General features: G+C 40.0%; 1 protein-coding gene across 1 annotated transcript; it reads right to left on the bottom strand.

Moving 5' to 3' along the window:
- Positions 1 to 88: 88 nt before the first annotated feature.
- On the bottom strand, positions 89 to 9079 carry ACAT2 (acetyl-CoA acetyltransferase 2). The gene is made up of 9 exons (XM_064509214.1): positions 8910 to 9079; positions 8521 to 8655; positions 7060 to 7241; positions 5990 to 6107; positions 5158 to 5301; positions 3969 to 4091; positions 3105 to 3259; positions 970 to 1080; positions 89 to 372 (listed from the first exon to the last, which is right to left on the bottom strand). Exons 1-9 carry the CDS (start codon positions 8956 to 8958, stop codon positions 205 to 207), a joined length of 1185 nt encoding a protein of 394 aa, XP_064365284.1. The 5' UTR covers positions 8959 to 9079; the 3' UTR covers positions 89 to 204.
- Between the last annotated feature and the right edge of the window lie 6319 nt (positions 9080 to 15398).

Here is a 15398-nt window from a genome sequence, read left to right as displayed (position 1 = left end):
AGTGAGAACTGAAGTTCTAGCTGTGGTAACAGCTTGAGAGTCTGTAGTAACCTCTAATGGTAGTTGGCAAGATGATCACTAATTTGACTAGCAAAAAGTAATCCAGTTTATTTAACATTGGGGGAAAAAGCACATGTAGCCTTCTTGACAATTTATTAGTAAACTGAAATTATGTAAGAGCTAATCAGTACATACAGAATACATTCATTGCTCAATGCACATAGCTATTCCCATCCCTCCTCCTATACACAGAGCAGCAACACCACGTTTTCCACCTGTTCGTTCCATTGCGTGTAGAAGAGTAACAAGGATGCGACAACCAGAGGCACCAAGAGGGTGGCCAAGAGCAATAGCCCCACCTTGGATGTTAACCTGAAAGGGAAGTCAATGCATATGGTCAAGTTAGAAAATCACTTAGCCATCTTGCTTGATTCACCATGAATTACTTCACTAAGTGTAGTTTTTTGCCTTGAAGGTGAATAAACCTCAAACTACTAATAATGCTTTAAGGAAAAATGTAACAGCTGTTACATCCCTGTTTTAAGGAATATTTCTTTTCAAAAGAATCCATCTAGTCATATGTCTTTATCTGAAGATATTACAGGTGCTAGCTGATGGGAATTCAGGGAGGGGAGAGTAACACCTGCATTTCTTACGAGTGGAAGAAGACAGTAGCAAGTTAAGTTACCATCAGTAAGTTCAAACTCTGAAGCTAACAAAAGCACTCTCAAGCAGTGACCTAGAGCTGGTAGAGTAAATTTGAATGTAATGTTGTAGCCTGTCCCATTATGAAACAATTTGCCTGCTAGCAAAGCAAAACTGCAATTCCCATCCTTTTTGCTTATGGCAAGGTGATTGTAACAGCACTGCTCTCACCTCTTGGCTTTGAATACCATCCAAGGTGCACTGAAGGGGATTACTTCAAATCATGGGAGACAAACTATTTAACATATCCAATATACTCATTACCTTTTCTGGATTTACTTTCAATTCTTTTGCTATTGCAACAGATAGTGATGCAAAGGCTTCATTAATTTCAAACAAGTCAACTTGTTCCACAGTCCAGCCAGCTTTGTCAATCTGTGAACAAAATAAGCAGACGCTTTATTTTCTTTGATGCTTTTCTTAGCACCTGAGGAAGCTTTTCAAGAGATTTAAGTTACAGCTGATCTAAACCCATCACTTTTAGGAAGGTGAAGCAAATAGAAATTAATTTTTTCATAGCCATGGTTTATGACAAGATTCTTGAAGACAGACAAAATATCAGAATGTCAGGTACAATGTGCTACAATATGCTGGGTGCTTGTAAAAAAAAAAAAACCTAGATTTAATTTTATACCACACCCACTGGTGCTGTTACAGTTGCAGCAGTCAAGACATATGCAGTGCCATTAACAGAACAATTTGAGTAATGTGTTTAAAAGTAGCTTTAACCCATTAAAAGCAGTTTTTTTCAAGACCTAACTCAGTCTAACTCAGTCTCATTCCATTAGAGATTTTCAGTGCCTATGACAGACTTCTATATAGGAAATAGTGAAATGACCATTAATTGTAGATGTCGTGTAATTGTTCCGGTCTCTCCTGCCTTTAGGTTGAAATTTGTCACTTAAAACTTTTCACAGGGAGTTATTTTCAAAGATGGTTAAGTTTAATGTTTTCACATGAGAAGCTATTTTGTGGTGCAGTAGCCTACTTAGGTACAGGCTTAGGCATGTTTCACGTACTTAGGCTTTTAACCTCCACTCAACTTTGTTTCTAATGACAACATTTTGTCAGCAGAATCTTTTGCAGCAATGGTGTTTTCGCAACCAGCTAGCCAGACTGGTGCATCCTCTCCAAGAATGAGTCCAGGCCCCATTGTACTAAGATTTCTGAAGAAATCTTATCTTTAAAACTTACTATATTGTTGCAATACTGACATGCCTCACCTAGTCACTCTCTCACTAGAAACTCCTACTATGAAATTCTGAAGTGATAAACTGATTTTACATAGAAGGTGCAAAATGTTTGGCCATTACATTTAAAAGATCACATTGAAAAGTAATGTGTCCTTTTTCAGAATACCTGTAAAATGATAGAGTTAAATTGTAAACCAACCTGTATTTAAACTAAAAATGTGTACTCCATATACAAGAGCTACAGATGACATTTATGGCATTCTTAATGTAAAAGAACAGTTGAGGTCATATGAGAAAAAGCTTCACCATTACAATTCCGATACAGCTGCAGAGGTTAGGTGAGTTCAGGTTAGGCTTCTATATTGCCAGGACATTTAAGAGATGAACAAAATTATGTCTTTACACAGTATAAATAAAACTAAGAACCAATACACCTAATTAAAGCAAATTTATCCTTATTAGCTGTAGAAGAGCTCTTTCACACTCAGTTTTGTGGCAGTGTTAGCAAATAATCAGCTGAGGTTGCCATGAGCTATGTCTATGTTAGCAAGCAGTGTGGCACCGTAGAAGCAACTCATACTATTTGTGTTAGGCAATTAAACTTGGAATTATTTTTCTCCTGTGGACTGAAAAGAGAGCATCAACAGATGCAATAACATTTTGAGCATGTTAGATGCGGTCCTGGAGCGCACTCATTTAGTTTCATCTAAAAGGAATCCTATTCGCTTGCTCCAACAGTTTTGCAGTGCAAACCAAAACAGAGGATACCATCAGATTTGCTGATGTAGGTGCACTCACTGATCCTTCTCAGTGTTGTACTATTGCAAATACAATCAGACAGTGATCTGAAAAACCATGTCATGGCAGGACCAAATCATCCCCCCATTAGATTAGCATAAATGTTCATAAAATTTGATCTTTAGCCTCTTAGGGTATATCTAGAAGGCTTTCTACAAACTTGGCTAGTTTCTTTTCTGAACTCTATTCATCTACATATAAAAAATTTTCAAGGAGTATGCACAGGCCGTGGTAGTAATCTAAGTCTTACATACTCTACTTTTTTAAGTCTTGTTTTCACTTACTTATTTTTTTCTACAAAGTTTTCCTTAGGACCTAGAAAAAAATCAAGTCATGGCCAGTCAATGAAAAGAGATTAGAAGCAAGGTTTATTTTTTCTTAATAATAATTAGATAGATAATTACTTACAGCTTGCTTTATTGCTGTAATGGGTCCTACTCCCATTATGGATGGATCTAAACCTGTTTGAGCCCAAGATACAATCCGGGCCAAAGGCATAAGACCTCTCCTAGCAGCTTCTGATTTCTTCATAAGAACTACAGCTGCAGCTCCATCATTTATGCCTGCAGAATGACAAAACACTGCTGTGTATTTGCTGGGATTTATGGCTTTTAGTATAGTACCTTTTTCTGCTTGTGTAAGTTCACAGTTTAGACAAAACAAAAATCACAAAACTTTTAATGGTTTAAGTCAGCTCAATCTGACCAATGATATACACACACACTCAAAATGGGTAACATACGTATACTTTGCGAAACGTGACAAGTTTGCAATTTTCATTAGGAAAGCAGTAGGTGCAAGAACTGAGACATAATCTGAAGGAAGGAGGATATCAGCTCTATTAAGCAGACTTTGGAAGAAGCAGCATAAGGACCAATATGGAAGTTTCAAAGCTGCTTGTGGCAGGAGTTAGTCCACAGTGATAACATTTTCAAACATGAATTGTTAAGTTTTCCTTTGCCTTGACTTTTAGTATTAAATACACCACTACAGGGCTGGTATTAGAAGGAGAGGATGTCATTTCTATTTGTTCCAGCCTCAAATTTTGTTGTTTTCTCCAAACACTTGCACTGCTTCACAGACAGCAAGCAAACAAAAGACACGTCATCTGCAGATGTTACACTGAAGTTTGACCTATGATGTCAAACACACTGCCATTCCCTGAAAATATATTCAGCACTAACCACACTGCAGCCAAATCCCTCACACAGACCTTCAAGCTCCATACAGCTACTATTCTTTTCTGTTTTGTTTTTAGCCAGATTGACCAACCTGAAGCATTAGCTGCTGTTACTGTCCCAGTTCCATCAGTCAGAAAACATGGCTTTAACTTTGCCATTGTTTCCAAGTTGCTCCCATGTCGAGGGTGTTCATCTGTTTTAACTTCTATAGGACCTGCAAAATAGAGTATTACTCTTGGACCATGGTCTAATCACACACATACTTGTCTGGAACAGAAAGCTGACACAATCAACAGGCTGATCAGGAATATATGCCATATTCCTTTTACCAATAAGCCTTTCCGGCTGAGATGACTTCCAAATCAGAGCAATTTATTAAAGCTCCCTCCAGCTGCTTCTAGCAGGACAAACAGTTGGGTTCTCTGAAACAAACAGCAATTACTAAAATACTGTCTACTTGTATAAAAGCAGATCTTGTTCTTCCTGTTCCTAAGCTAGCAGTTTCTCTTCCAACTTATTTTCTGAATGATAGTTGTAGGGATCTTATTGCAAAGAACAGTCAAGGGTCATTGAATATTATCTAAACTGATATCAGGAAAGCTCTACATTAGTTTATAACAGGACTAATGCCAGAACCTTTTCCCCAAGGTCTATTAAATGTAAACATTGAACAATTGGTTCTTGATGTCTCTCTGAAAAATTCAGTTTTTGCATTACCACCTTACAAGAAATTGGGCAGTCTCCCTGCTCTAGAAACAGACCTTTGACTCAAGTGCCATAAAAAGTCTACTTATATCCTAGAGAGACCTAAAGAGGAGCATATATAATGTATTTATTTGCTTATTGCACATCTGAAAGAGTCTACATGCACCTGACCTACTTAATTAACCCCAGTTAAAGTCATTGTGTATTTTACTAGGCAGGCATGTTGTACCAGATCAACATGACTTTTAAGTTTGGTGCAACAGGAATCTAACATACTGATTTTGGTACCATATCTGAAGGTTAGAGTCTATGCTGAAGTCAGTGCTTTGCTCAGGTAGTTATTACATTTTCAATAAAACAGATAGTAGTAGTAGCAGTATAGGGCTACATTTAGACCTTATGCATTTACACTGCCTCTCATTTCAAAAATAACCACTGAAAGTTGAAAGAGAGAGCAACTCTCCAGCCTACAGAACAGGCTGTGTAACTGGGAAACCATCCACAGATTGTAACAGACAGATAGTGGCAAACAGGTTTTTCTTTAAATTTAGCAGTCATTACCCATTCACACATACCCTTTCTAGAAGGTACAAGAACAGGAACGATTTCTTTAGTAAAATAGCCAGCTTTCTGTGCTGCCTCTGCCCTGTTTTGTGACTGTACAGCAAGTTGGTCTTGTTCCGCTCTGCTAACTTGCCACTGATTGGCCACATTTTCAGCTGAAATAAGAACAAAATGCAAATTTTAATAATCATTTCAGGCTATCAGGAACTGCTATAATTGTTAAGTTTAAATTCTACCACAAAGGTAGTCTTTAGTATTTGCTGCGGCTAGCAGCTGAACTTGTTAAACAGCTTTCATTCTGAATCTTTCATTTTGTTTGCCTATGATTCTCTACTATATTTTCTTTTGAGGAATCTCTGTGAATGATCTCCTTCTAGAGGGTATATCAAGTTAAACACAAATGAAAACAAGCTTTTCTAGGTTATTGCTTCTCTGGATAACTATGTTCAGGTCTCTCTACAGCTACTTCAGATGAGAGGACAGTTCTGAAGTTACTCTATTTTATAATCGAAAACTGAAAAAGCACTTGGCTGTTTCCTCCATCCAGGATGGAATATTCTGATACAAGGTGCCAGGAGGCACAAGCCACAAATTCCAAAAATGTACTTTTCCAGAATCAGTACTTTTTTAGCTCAGATAGAAAAAAAAATCTTGTTTTACACATATAGGAGAAAATGCCTTCAAATTTTCAATATTAGGGTTTGCTTTCTTCTTCACGACTACGACTTAAGCACAACTTGAAACACTTGGTATTTGAAATTTCAGATTTCTGAAATTTACTAACAATGAATTCTTCCCTCCTTCACAGTTTACCATTTCATTTTCAGGACTGCCACCATTTACCTGTTATACCCATATGATACTGATAAAACGCATCTGTAAGGCCATCATGGATTATGCTGTCCTGCAAGGAAGCCTCTCCCATTTTTACTCCAGCTCGCATGTGAATTACATGAGGAGCCTGCAAGAGGGTGTTTTGAAAGGAGTTAGATGCACAATACAGTCAGCTGGATAGGCAACCCACTAGAGAGACAGACCCCTACCTTGGGGCTGCAGGTAGAAACCCCAAATCCCAGATCACTTTTCTTCCCTGCAGTCCTCCTCACACATGCCTCCACTGTCCCCACCCCCATGCAACTAGTTCCCTTTCTCAAATACTGCAGGCTAGAATAAGCTTTGTGGCAACTCAAAGAGCCCTTGGTCAGTCAAAATGTGAGATTCTCTAGCTGTCTAGTCTCTCTCTGGAGTCTAATAGCTGGCATGCTGCATTTGGCCTGTGCACTTCCCAGCCAACAGATTGCCAACATGTTTTCATTCCACAGATCAAATTAAATAGCCCTGTGAGCCAACATGGCCTGTGGGTCCCTTATCGCAATGGCCTGCTCTAAATCATTCCTTTTTAGGCATCAGCTCATCTGCCCAGAATCATTCCTTTGATATGGCCTGAGACTGAAAACCTTGAAATGAAAGTGCTTCACTTTCTTTTCAAGCTCAAAGTACTTAGTTAACATTCAGTCTGCATGAGAGTAAGGTTCTCAGTTATTCCTTTTTTGGATCTCCTGCAGCATTAAAAAAAAAAAAAAAGAAAAAACACTGTTGCTAGCTGTCACAAGCAAATCATTCATCACTACAGGGCTAGAGGAAAATTAAAATGGGATTTTAAATATGATGTATGCTTGCAGAGTACCTTTCCAGTAGCTAGTTTGCTTTAAAAAAAAAAAAAAAAAAAAAAAAACAAAGCTACTCTACTAAAGCCAATTGTTGCATGTATAAGTTCATTCCCAAGTGCAGAAACTGAAGCTACTCTTTTAATCTGTCCTCAGGGTATTAGCCTAGAAATACAATTTTAACACAACTTAAGTGCTGTTTGTTCCCAGTAAGTCAGAAAATGAGAGCATGATCATTTTCTTTACCTTGCTCATACTTTCCATGCCTCCTGCAACCACAATGCTGGAATCTCCAATCAATATGGACTGAGCAGCCAGACATACTGCCTTCAAGCCAGACCCACATATCATCTGACAGCTCCAAGCAGGCACAGAGTAGGGGATTCCTGCACCAACACTCGCCTGCCGAACAGGGTTCTGACCAGCACCTGCAAGAACAGGCAGTATTTTTCCTTTGTTTGTGCTTAAAGACCAAATGTAGACTTCACTACTCTCCACAAAAGGTATCCCAATTCTACCAAAATTGAGACCCTGTTCCTGGCTTTAATTGGTAGATAAAAGAAGTTCCCAATAGTGTGTTATCAATAGGAGCTCAATCACCTCTTTCATTTATATTGTAGACTAATGCAATATTTGCAAGGTCAGGGACTTTGGCCACTTGCTACAGGTACTTTACATTCGCAACACTGTTTTGACTCCAGAGGTCTGATGAAACACACTGTCTGTTCAATTCCAAATTAGCACTAGCCAGCTGTACATGTATAAGAAAATGTTCCATTTAAATTGTAAATAGCTGAAGGGTTGACTTTTGAAAATTTCTGGAAGTCATGAATAGCTTTCACACAAGCTTTCCACAAATACACAGTCATAAAAGCTTCCATTCTTTTTTGTAATCTTGATGGAGTGAATAGAAGCACTATATTCAAAGAAAATGTTCTTCATCTTGATCTCTCTGGGCCAAAGTAGTGCCAGCTCTTTTGTATGTAAAGACACAGATAAAGGGAGTTCATGATTCAGCAGGCTGAAAATATACAGAAATCTGAATCACTTCGAATAAGACACAGAAGTATTTATTTCCTTTATTTCCCCCCCTTTCTTTAAAACACAATCTCCCCTATGACTCTGCTGCCATTTTGTTTTTACAGACAGACATTTAAACGCATTTTCATGAAATCAGAGTATGTGTTATTTCCCTCAAAGCAAGCAGCATCACAGATCTTGCAGGTTGGTCTTGCGAACAAATGCCAGTGCAGGCCTCTGTCTTAGAATTCATCTTTCTTTACTATGTTATATTTAAGAGAAGACATAAATGACACGAGAGAAGGAATGCTGTAACAATGAAAAGAAGCTGCGACTTTCACACACACTCTGTTAACTCCCTTCTGGATTTCAGAAACCCCTCTGCTTCCTTCCCCCCAAAAACACAATCAGCTTGGTCAACCTGATTTTTCTGGCATGGATAAAAAAAACGGGTGACATATAGGTCAAGTTCTTTTCCTTTAGCTTTTGACAATATTAATGAATAATATTCTTAAACAGGAAACCTAAGATATTTCAATGAGGTAACTAAAGAGACATTTAACTGCACAGAGGAAAACACCATCGGATTATTTGATCAATTAAAAACAAAGGGAACATTGTTTTTCACTTCTTTCACGACTGGAAAACCGGCCTTTTCAGTGCTTGCAAACCCATCGACAACAGTACCTGCTGCCAAGACCTGTCCGAGTATAACCTCCGACACCTCCTCGGGGCTGATGCTCGCCCTCCTGAGGACCTCCCGGATGACCACAGCGCCCAGCTCATGGGCGTGCATCGTCGACAAGGCACCATTGAAGGAACCTGCCAAACAAAACCGGCAAGCGAGCGCGGGCTCAGAGCCAGGCTGTGATTTCGGAGTGCATCCATCCCCCAAACGGCTGCAAAGCCAAGAGTGGCGACACCGGCTTGCGGGGACGGTCGCTGCCGGCCCGGGCCTCTGAAAGGCGGCGGGCCGGGGCTCGGCAGGCGGCGGCCGCCCCCCTCCCGCACGCGGTGCCCCCCCTGCCGCCGCGGCCCCTCTACCGGCGCGGCGGGCGCCCGCGGCCGCCCCTCACCGACGGCGGTCCTGGCGGCGGCGACGAACACCACGGGGTCGGCGCTCATGGCGGCTGCGGCAGCGGCGGCGCAGCAGCTGGGAGCGGCAGTCGCGGCCGGGAGCTGAGACCGGCAGCCAGGGCCAGCGCGCGGGGCCGCCCCTCGCCAGCCCCGCCCCGTTCCGCCCTGCCCCACCGGGCGGCTGCGCGCCGGCCGCGCCCGGGCAGCCGGCTCTGTGCCGGCAGCGCACCGCCGCTGCAGCTCCGGCCTGCGCTAGGTTTCGCTGGCGAGGCCGAGCGCGCAAGGCGGCCGGCAGGCAGGTGGTGCATCTTCCAGAGGCCGCGGGGCCCTCGGAAAAGCAGCGGGAGAGCTGCGCCCCTTCGAGGGGGTGGTTGCGCTGCGGTCCTGCGGGAGGGGGCGGTGCTTCGGCTGGCGGCGCTCCAGCAGAAAATGGCGACCGTGAGGCTGGGCGCGTCAGTGCGGGGGTTGGAGCTGGTGAGGTGGCAGTAGCTGTCGTCAGCCTTCTCCTGGGGATGGTGAGAAAGAGCGTTTTAAAATTCTGTCAGGGAGCGTAGGTGCAGTTGTGCGGTTTTTTAATGGGATTTCCACCGCTTCCAGCTCTCTGATTCTGATTAAACAACTAATCTAGTGTTCCTTTAGCTGCCTCTTGTCAGTCCTTGCCAATTACCAGTTTACTTTTTTACAAAACAAAATATACACGTCAAGCGATCTGTTAGCAATATATTGTGGCTTTAAGAACAGTTCGTTTATTTCATAGCAGTTCATAGGATCCATATGACTAGGAAAAAAACCCTAACAGAATAAACATTTAAATTAGGCAAAATCATGTCTCACTGTTAAGTCTGCTTAACAACTGTGGCTAAAATCTAGTGATCTGTTACCAACCCCCAAAACGCTTTTTTTTTTTTTTTTTTGGTAACAGAAGCCTCACAGTTTTTACGCATACGAAGTGCTATATGGCTAGGCCAAAAGGCATCCCTGACTGATGTACGCAGGCAGGCAGCCGGTGGGCTCCTGAAAGGCTGCCTCCAGGCGGGCGCTGCAAGTGGAAAGCTGCAGGTCGCCGAGAAGGACGTGGCCCTAACAGCAGAAGCTCCCAGGGCAGGCACAGAGGGAGAGAGGCTGGAAGGAGAGGAAGCAGCGGCAGGAACTGGCAGAAGAGCGGACAGACAGAAACGCTCTGTTGGGGAGAAAATGGTACAGGCAAACCCCGTGAGGGGTGGGGGGGTTGAGGTTAAGACATTCAGAGAAAGAAGGGGCAGAGTGAAGGGAGGAATGAACAGAATAAGGCAAAGAAAGTAAAGGCAGTTAAAAAAATGGCTGAACAGACTGAAATCACTTGTCTTTCTCACAGCCTCCTTCTGAGTCCATACTGTGGACTGTGCTGAATCAAAGCTGATGGACCACAGAACAGATATTCAGCCTAACGGATGTGACAGCTAAAGCACTGCGTTCAGGTTGATGTTTGTCAACTAAAGGCCAAGAAGATAGTTAGAAAATGTGCTGCCTCTCTCTTAGATTATCAGCCAAATTGAGGGAATAGTTTTTTATCAACGTAGTAAAATTTGGTAGCATTTTAGCGGGAAAGATGGGCAAATGAACTCCTAGAAAAGTATATAATATGTGATGACAGACACTGCCAAACAGATATATGACAGTGCCTGCAACAGTAATATACCTGTGGTCGCATTCTGCACATTGGGTAAAATGAACTAAGTGGTATTAAAATCTATATATGTAAAAAGTTTTGAACCCTCTATGGAAGCAGTAAGCAACAGGAGTGATAAAACACCTCTGCTGGATTCCTGCTCTTGCTTTATAATGTAAAATTCTATAGCTTTACTATATAGGAAAATAAAACACTTACAGAAAGCAAGATAGTAAACCTAGATTTTTATCAGTAAGTGCATTAAACTGAACTGGCTGGAAACGCAAAAGCTCAAAACAGAGCTCTCCTTTAGAGATTTCAGTTTGATTGAAGGATCAGTCATAAGACTTTTTCAGTAACTTTGGCGTTTCCAGCTTTTGAAAAGAGAAGAATTCCCTGAGATGTCTTCAGGTTCAGTTTACTAGAAGCACGTGAGGGGAAAGAAAGGAAATCTCTGGTAAATCCTGTGGGCAGCCGAATCCCTGGGTGGACTAATTCACCGGTCTCCTAAGGGTACATTAAATTGGCAACAGGCATGTGTTAAGGCATCACAGCTTTTTTTTAATGATGCTTCTGTTGGGTCTGTGCAGCCAGAGCAGCTGATATGCTAACACAGACCTCTGATAAAGTCTGGATGGGGAAAAAGTAATGTTTGGTCTTTTAAATTTTAAGAGACTCATCAGTAAGTCATGAGCAGGTCTACCATACAGCAAGCAAAACTCAGGAATATATGACTGTAAGCAATGCAGAGTGATTATTTTAGAAAAATATCATGCAGTTCCTGAGCAACTCAGTATGTACAACTGAAAATAATCTCTGCATCTTTTTAAAATTAAGTAGAGAATGATTAATAGAGATCCATAAGGGCAGCGCAAAGTAATCTACTTTATCAACAGTACTGTATGCCAGTATGTCATTCTTAATGCAGTATCTGTCTGATCACAATTTGAGGTCATCACTGCAAATACAAAATCAATAATGTAAGATGGGCTCAGATTAACATTAAATGTTAGCAGGCATGCAAAGTCCAAAAATGGCAGTACATCTAAAGTCTTGCAGACAGGGTTCCTTTGTATTTAAAGTTTTATAAATATCCTCACAGATACTTAACTGAAGACAGGGTGAGGTTTCAGCCCCTTTTCTCCCCACATTTAACATTTAATCCACTAATAGATGCAAAGAGCTTGAATTTGAAGCAGGTTTAGCAATTCCATGACAGCTCACCCCAATGAGCTGACCAGCTGCAAATTTTTTCTCAGCCACAAATAGCAGAATTATTTGGCAACTCACAGGAGTGATAAACGAGGCTGTAATGTTGGGCGAGCCTGAAACAACAGAAATGGATGAGTTTTACATTGGTATTTTTGTCAGATTTGCAGTATCCTATTTAACTCTGCTTGGACAATGTCCAGAATTGAGATCTGTATGCGTAAAAAGAACTTATAAAGGAACAAAACAACGCAGCAATTGCACAAAGACAAATACTTACGAAACATGTATGGTACAGATCAGTTATATAAATGACTATATAACATATTTTATGTAACTGTAATGATTTTATATAACTTATTTATAAATAAGATTATTAAATATTATTACTAGGCAGTTGTGCTTTGAATTCAGAGAAGTTAATGAACACCATGATACTCAATAGCAAACTACTGTCCAAAGCTGGTACATTCTCAGATTTCTTGGAAATCTAAGCTCTGGGAAATTCAGTCAGTAAAAATTAGGACACCAATTTGGAACAGAGAGCTTACTTGCTATCAGTAAAGAAAAGTAAGGTTATGTTGTGCAAGGTTTATTTATTATCTTCCTAAGAACACAATGAAATGGACTTCTCTGTTAAGTGAAATAAAGTGCAAAGGTTTTGACATTTTTGTTTACAAGTGGCTGTTTTATTAGGAATAGGCTAAAATTTAGGGCATTTCAGTGTTCACTAATTTACTTGTTCTGTTTAAAATTATTTTCTAAATTTAGCCCATACAACTACAAGTGTTATTACGCAAAATGGGAAATCCTTGTTTTTTACCATAAATCTGACACTTGGCTGCTCAACATTTACAAAAATACTTCTGCTGGGAATATAAGTCCAATAAAAATTAAGCTGCAACTTTTATAGGCAAAAGAAATAGCAAAGAACAATCACTTAAATTCCCAAATCTTTATATAAAATCATTCCATAATTTTTAAAAAAACTCTGAATTTTGCTACTTTCCTATAGTAAGAAGGTTTATAGTCTTCAAAGTCTTATTCACAGATAACGTTACTAATGTTTGTATTGTCGGGATTCTTACCAGAAAAATGCATGTTTACCTAAATGTGATTCCTTATGTAAGGAGATGCAGCTTCTCTTCCTCCCCACTGATATCATCTTGTATCATTCCATATTGTACAGTGAGAAGAAATTGGTGTGCTGCTCTTGTCACTAAGTGAAGGTATAATGTTACTCGCTTCCTCATCAGTGTTGCCAATAGGTCTGCACCTGAATGGGAACATTCACGGTACTGAAATATGCAAATACCAAAGTGTTTCCAGAATTAAGACCCAAGTTTGAAGCAGAAATGACCCTTCTTTCAATTTTATGGAATTGGCCCTTTGCTGTAAAATATGGTATTTATGATACTTAAGTTTATGTAAAATAATTTGCTAACATTTGGGGCAGGGTCTGTTACTAACAGTGATAAGAATATCCTGCTTTTCCATATTTCTCATTTGTTTTTTATTCTTTGTCAGCTACATGGGACACACTTGACACTTGCAGCACTGTACATTGAAACCAATGTCTTCAAAGACAGGAGTGAACCTTTGTCACAGTAAGTCACGTTACATAAGACACATCATAATACTTGATACTTCTGGGATCCATAGTTTTCATTTGAATGCTGTATTCACACACTTATAACTGGAAGACATATTTACCCTTTAGATAACATGTTCTGTGCTTGGTCTGTGTTTGAAATTACTTTTATCCCTGACAGGGGATGAGAATTGTTCTTTGGTTGGTTTAAGCAAAAAGCAGTTTTGTGGTTTTTGACACAGGGAAAGCAAACCCACCCTTTTACTCCTTAAAAAAATTAAAACAGCTACAGAAATAAATAAGCTTGACAACTAACATCACTTCATGAAAATAAGAGCCTTTTGTTCATTTGGGAAAGATCTGAAGAAGCTTTCTCCCTTCTCCACATGCTTCACCTAATTTGGCATCACGGCAGGTTGTATATGGCATTCTGGCTTGCTGAACACCTTTAGTACCTTAAGGCCCTTTCTCAGGTCTAGAAAGACCATTCATTCTTTTTCCAGGCTTTTTCATTAGTGGGTTGACATTCAGTTGTCTACAGTAGGTTCAGTACCTAAGGTATACTCCAAAGAACAAACTGTTTTCCTAGGGAGGATGAGATTTCCATTTTCTAAAATTCCTAAACCTCAAATTCTGACCTGATTGGGTGACTCCTTGGAAGTAAAGTTCCTCAGAGGCAAAAATGTCCTCGGCTGTGTTAAGAGCAGTCTGTGTCTTCCTTGAATGTATTTTGTCAGGAAAACTCATACTTCAATCAGTGTTTAATAAAAATTGCTGGCTTCCCCTCAGATAGAAAACGTTTGCATACTAAAACTGTTATGGCTTTTCTATAACTTAAAAAATAGGCATAGTAAACACATGTTTCTATATCTTTAGGCATCTATATGCACATATGTACTTCAAATGCAAGCTTGTGTTGTTTATCATGTATCCCAAAATTCAGCTTAACTCAAATCACCATTGGACTGTAATCGAATCTTAATTGATTGTATGTAATTCATGGTATGTCTCCAGGAGAGCCTCTGAAATGTACTCATCACTGTGGTCAGCCCTCTAACAGGAAAAAATTCCTAAGCATTATATTTTACATAACAATTCACAGGTGTACAGTATCATCACATGTGCCGCAATCTTGGAGACAAGTGTTGTAAATCTATTTAGTGAGGCTCTGTAGCTAGTAGAGTTGCATGTGATCATAGTACTGATTTTATATTCTCTCATGAACTCCTGTATACAGGCATAAACAATTAGCAGTAATTAAAAGAGGAGTCTTTATGGGAGCTGTCCAAAGAAAATCTACCTCTTGCTTTAGAAATGGAACAGAAATGTGTGATAATTAAGGTAAGATGCTTAGAAGTATCTTATCAGGTGATATAAAGAAAGCATTAGGCCTGCAGCCTACTAGCCAGAAAGCTTTTTTTAAGAGAGAGAGCGCGCGCACACGTGCTTTGAACTTAAAATTGGGCTTGTTGCTGTCCAGTTCCATGAAAAATATCTGTCATTTTTTTCAGTGCAGCAATCCATATATTTTATTTGCCCACTGCATCTGTAGCCTACAGCAGCCTTTTCCAGTGTCCTTAAAGCTCAGTCTCCGTTCCACTTGCAGATGAATGAATTTAGCCTTCCTCCATCTTATATCTGTACAAGTCAAGGACTATCTTTCAGCAGCTGATTAGCCTTTAGTTCCTTTTGTTTTAAGGTCTTTTAAAATGCTAGGAAATGTTCATAACAGTACTCTAAACATTTTTTCTTCTGAACAATCAGTTTTTTATCTGACTTTTTTCCTTATTAATGTCCTAGCTTTCCTGATCTGCAGACTATAGTTTCAATCTCCTGCAATTTATTTGATGTGACTTTTATGCTATTAAATATTTGTCCTTAAAGCCCGGGTTTCCCATGACATAGTATTTCAATCGCATCTCAACTTTGAATCATGAAAATGCAGGGGAGAAAAATAGCCCTTATGGTCCTGTAGAAAAGCTTGGAGACCTAAAACAAATTTGTCTCAAAGGCTCACAAAGACTAAGACAATGGAGGATA

The sequence above is a fragment of the Dromaius novaehollandiae genome, chromosome 3, assembly GCF_036370855.1.
Source record: "Dromaius novaehollandiae isolate bDroNov1 chromosome 3, bDroNov1.hap1, whole genome shotgun sequence".
Classification (NCBI taxonomy): domain Eukaryota; kingdom Metazoa; phylum Chordata; class Aves; order Casuariiformes; family Dromaiidae; genus Dromaius; species Dromaius novaehollandiae.
Note: the sequence above shows the minus strand (reverse complement) of the source record. Positions and strands in the feature narration are given on the sequence as shown.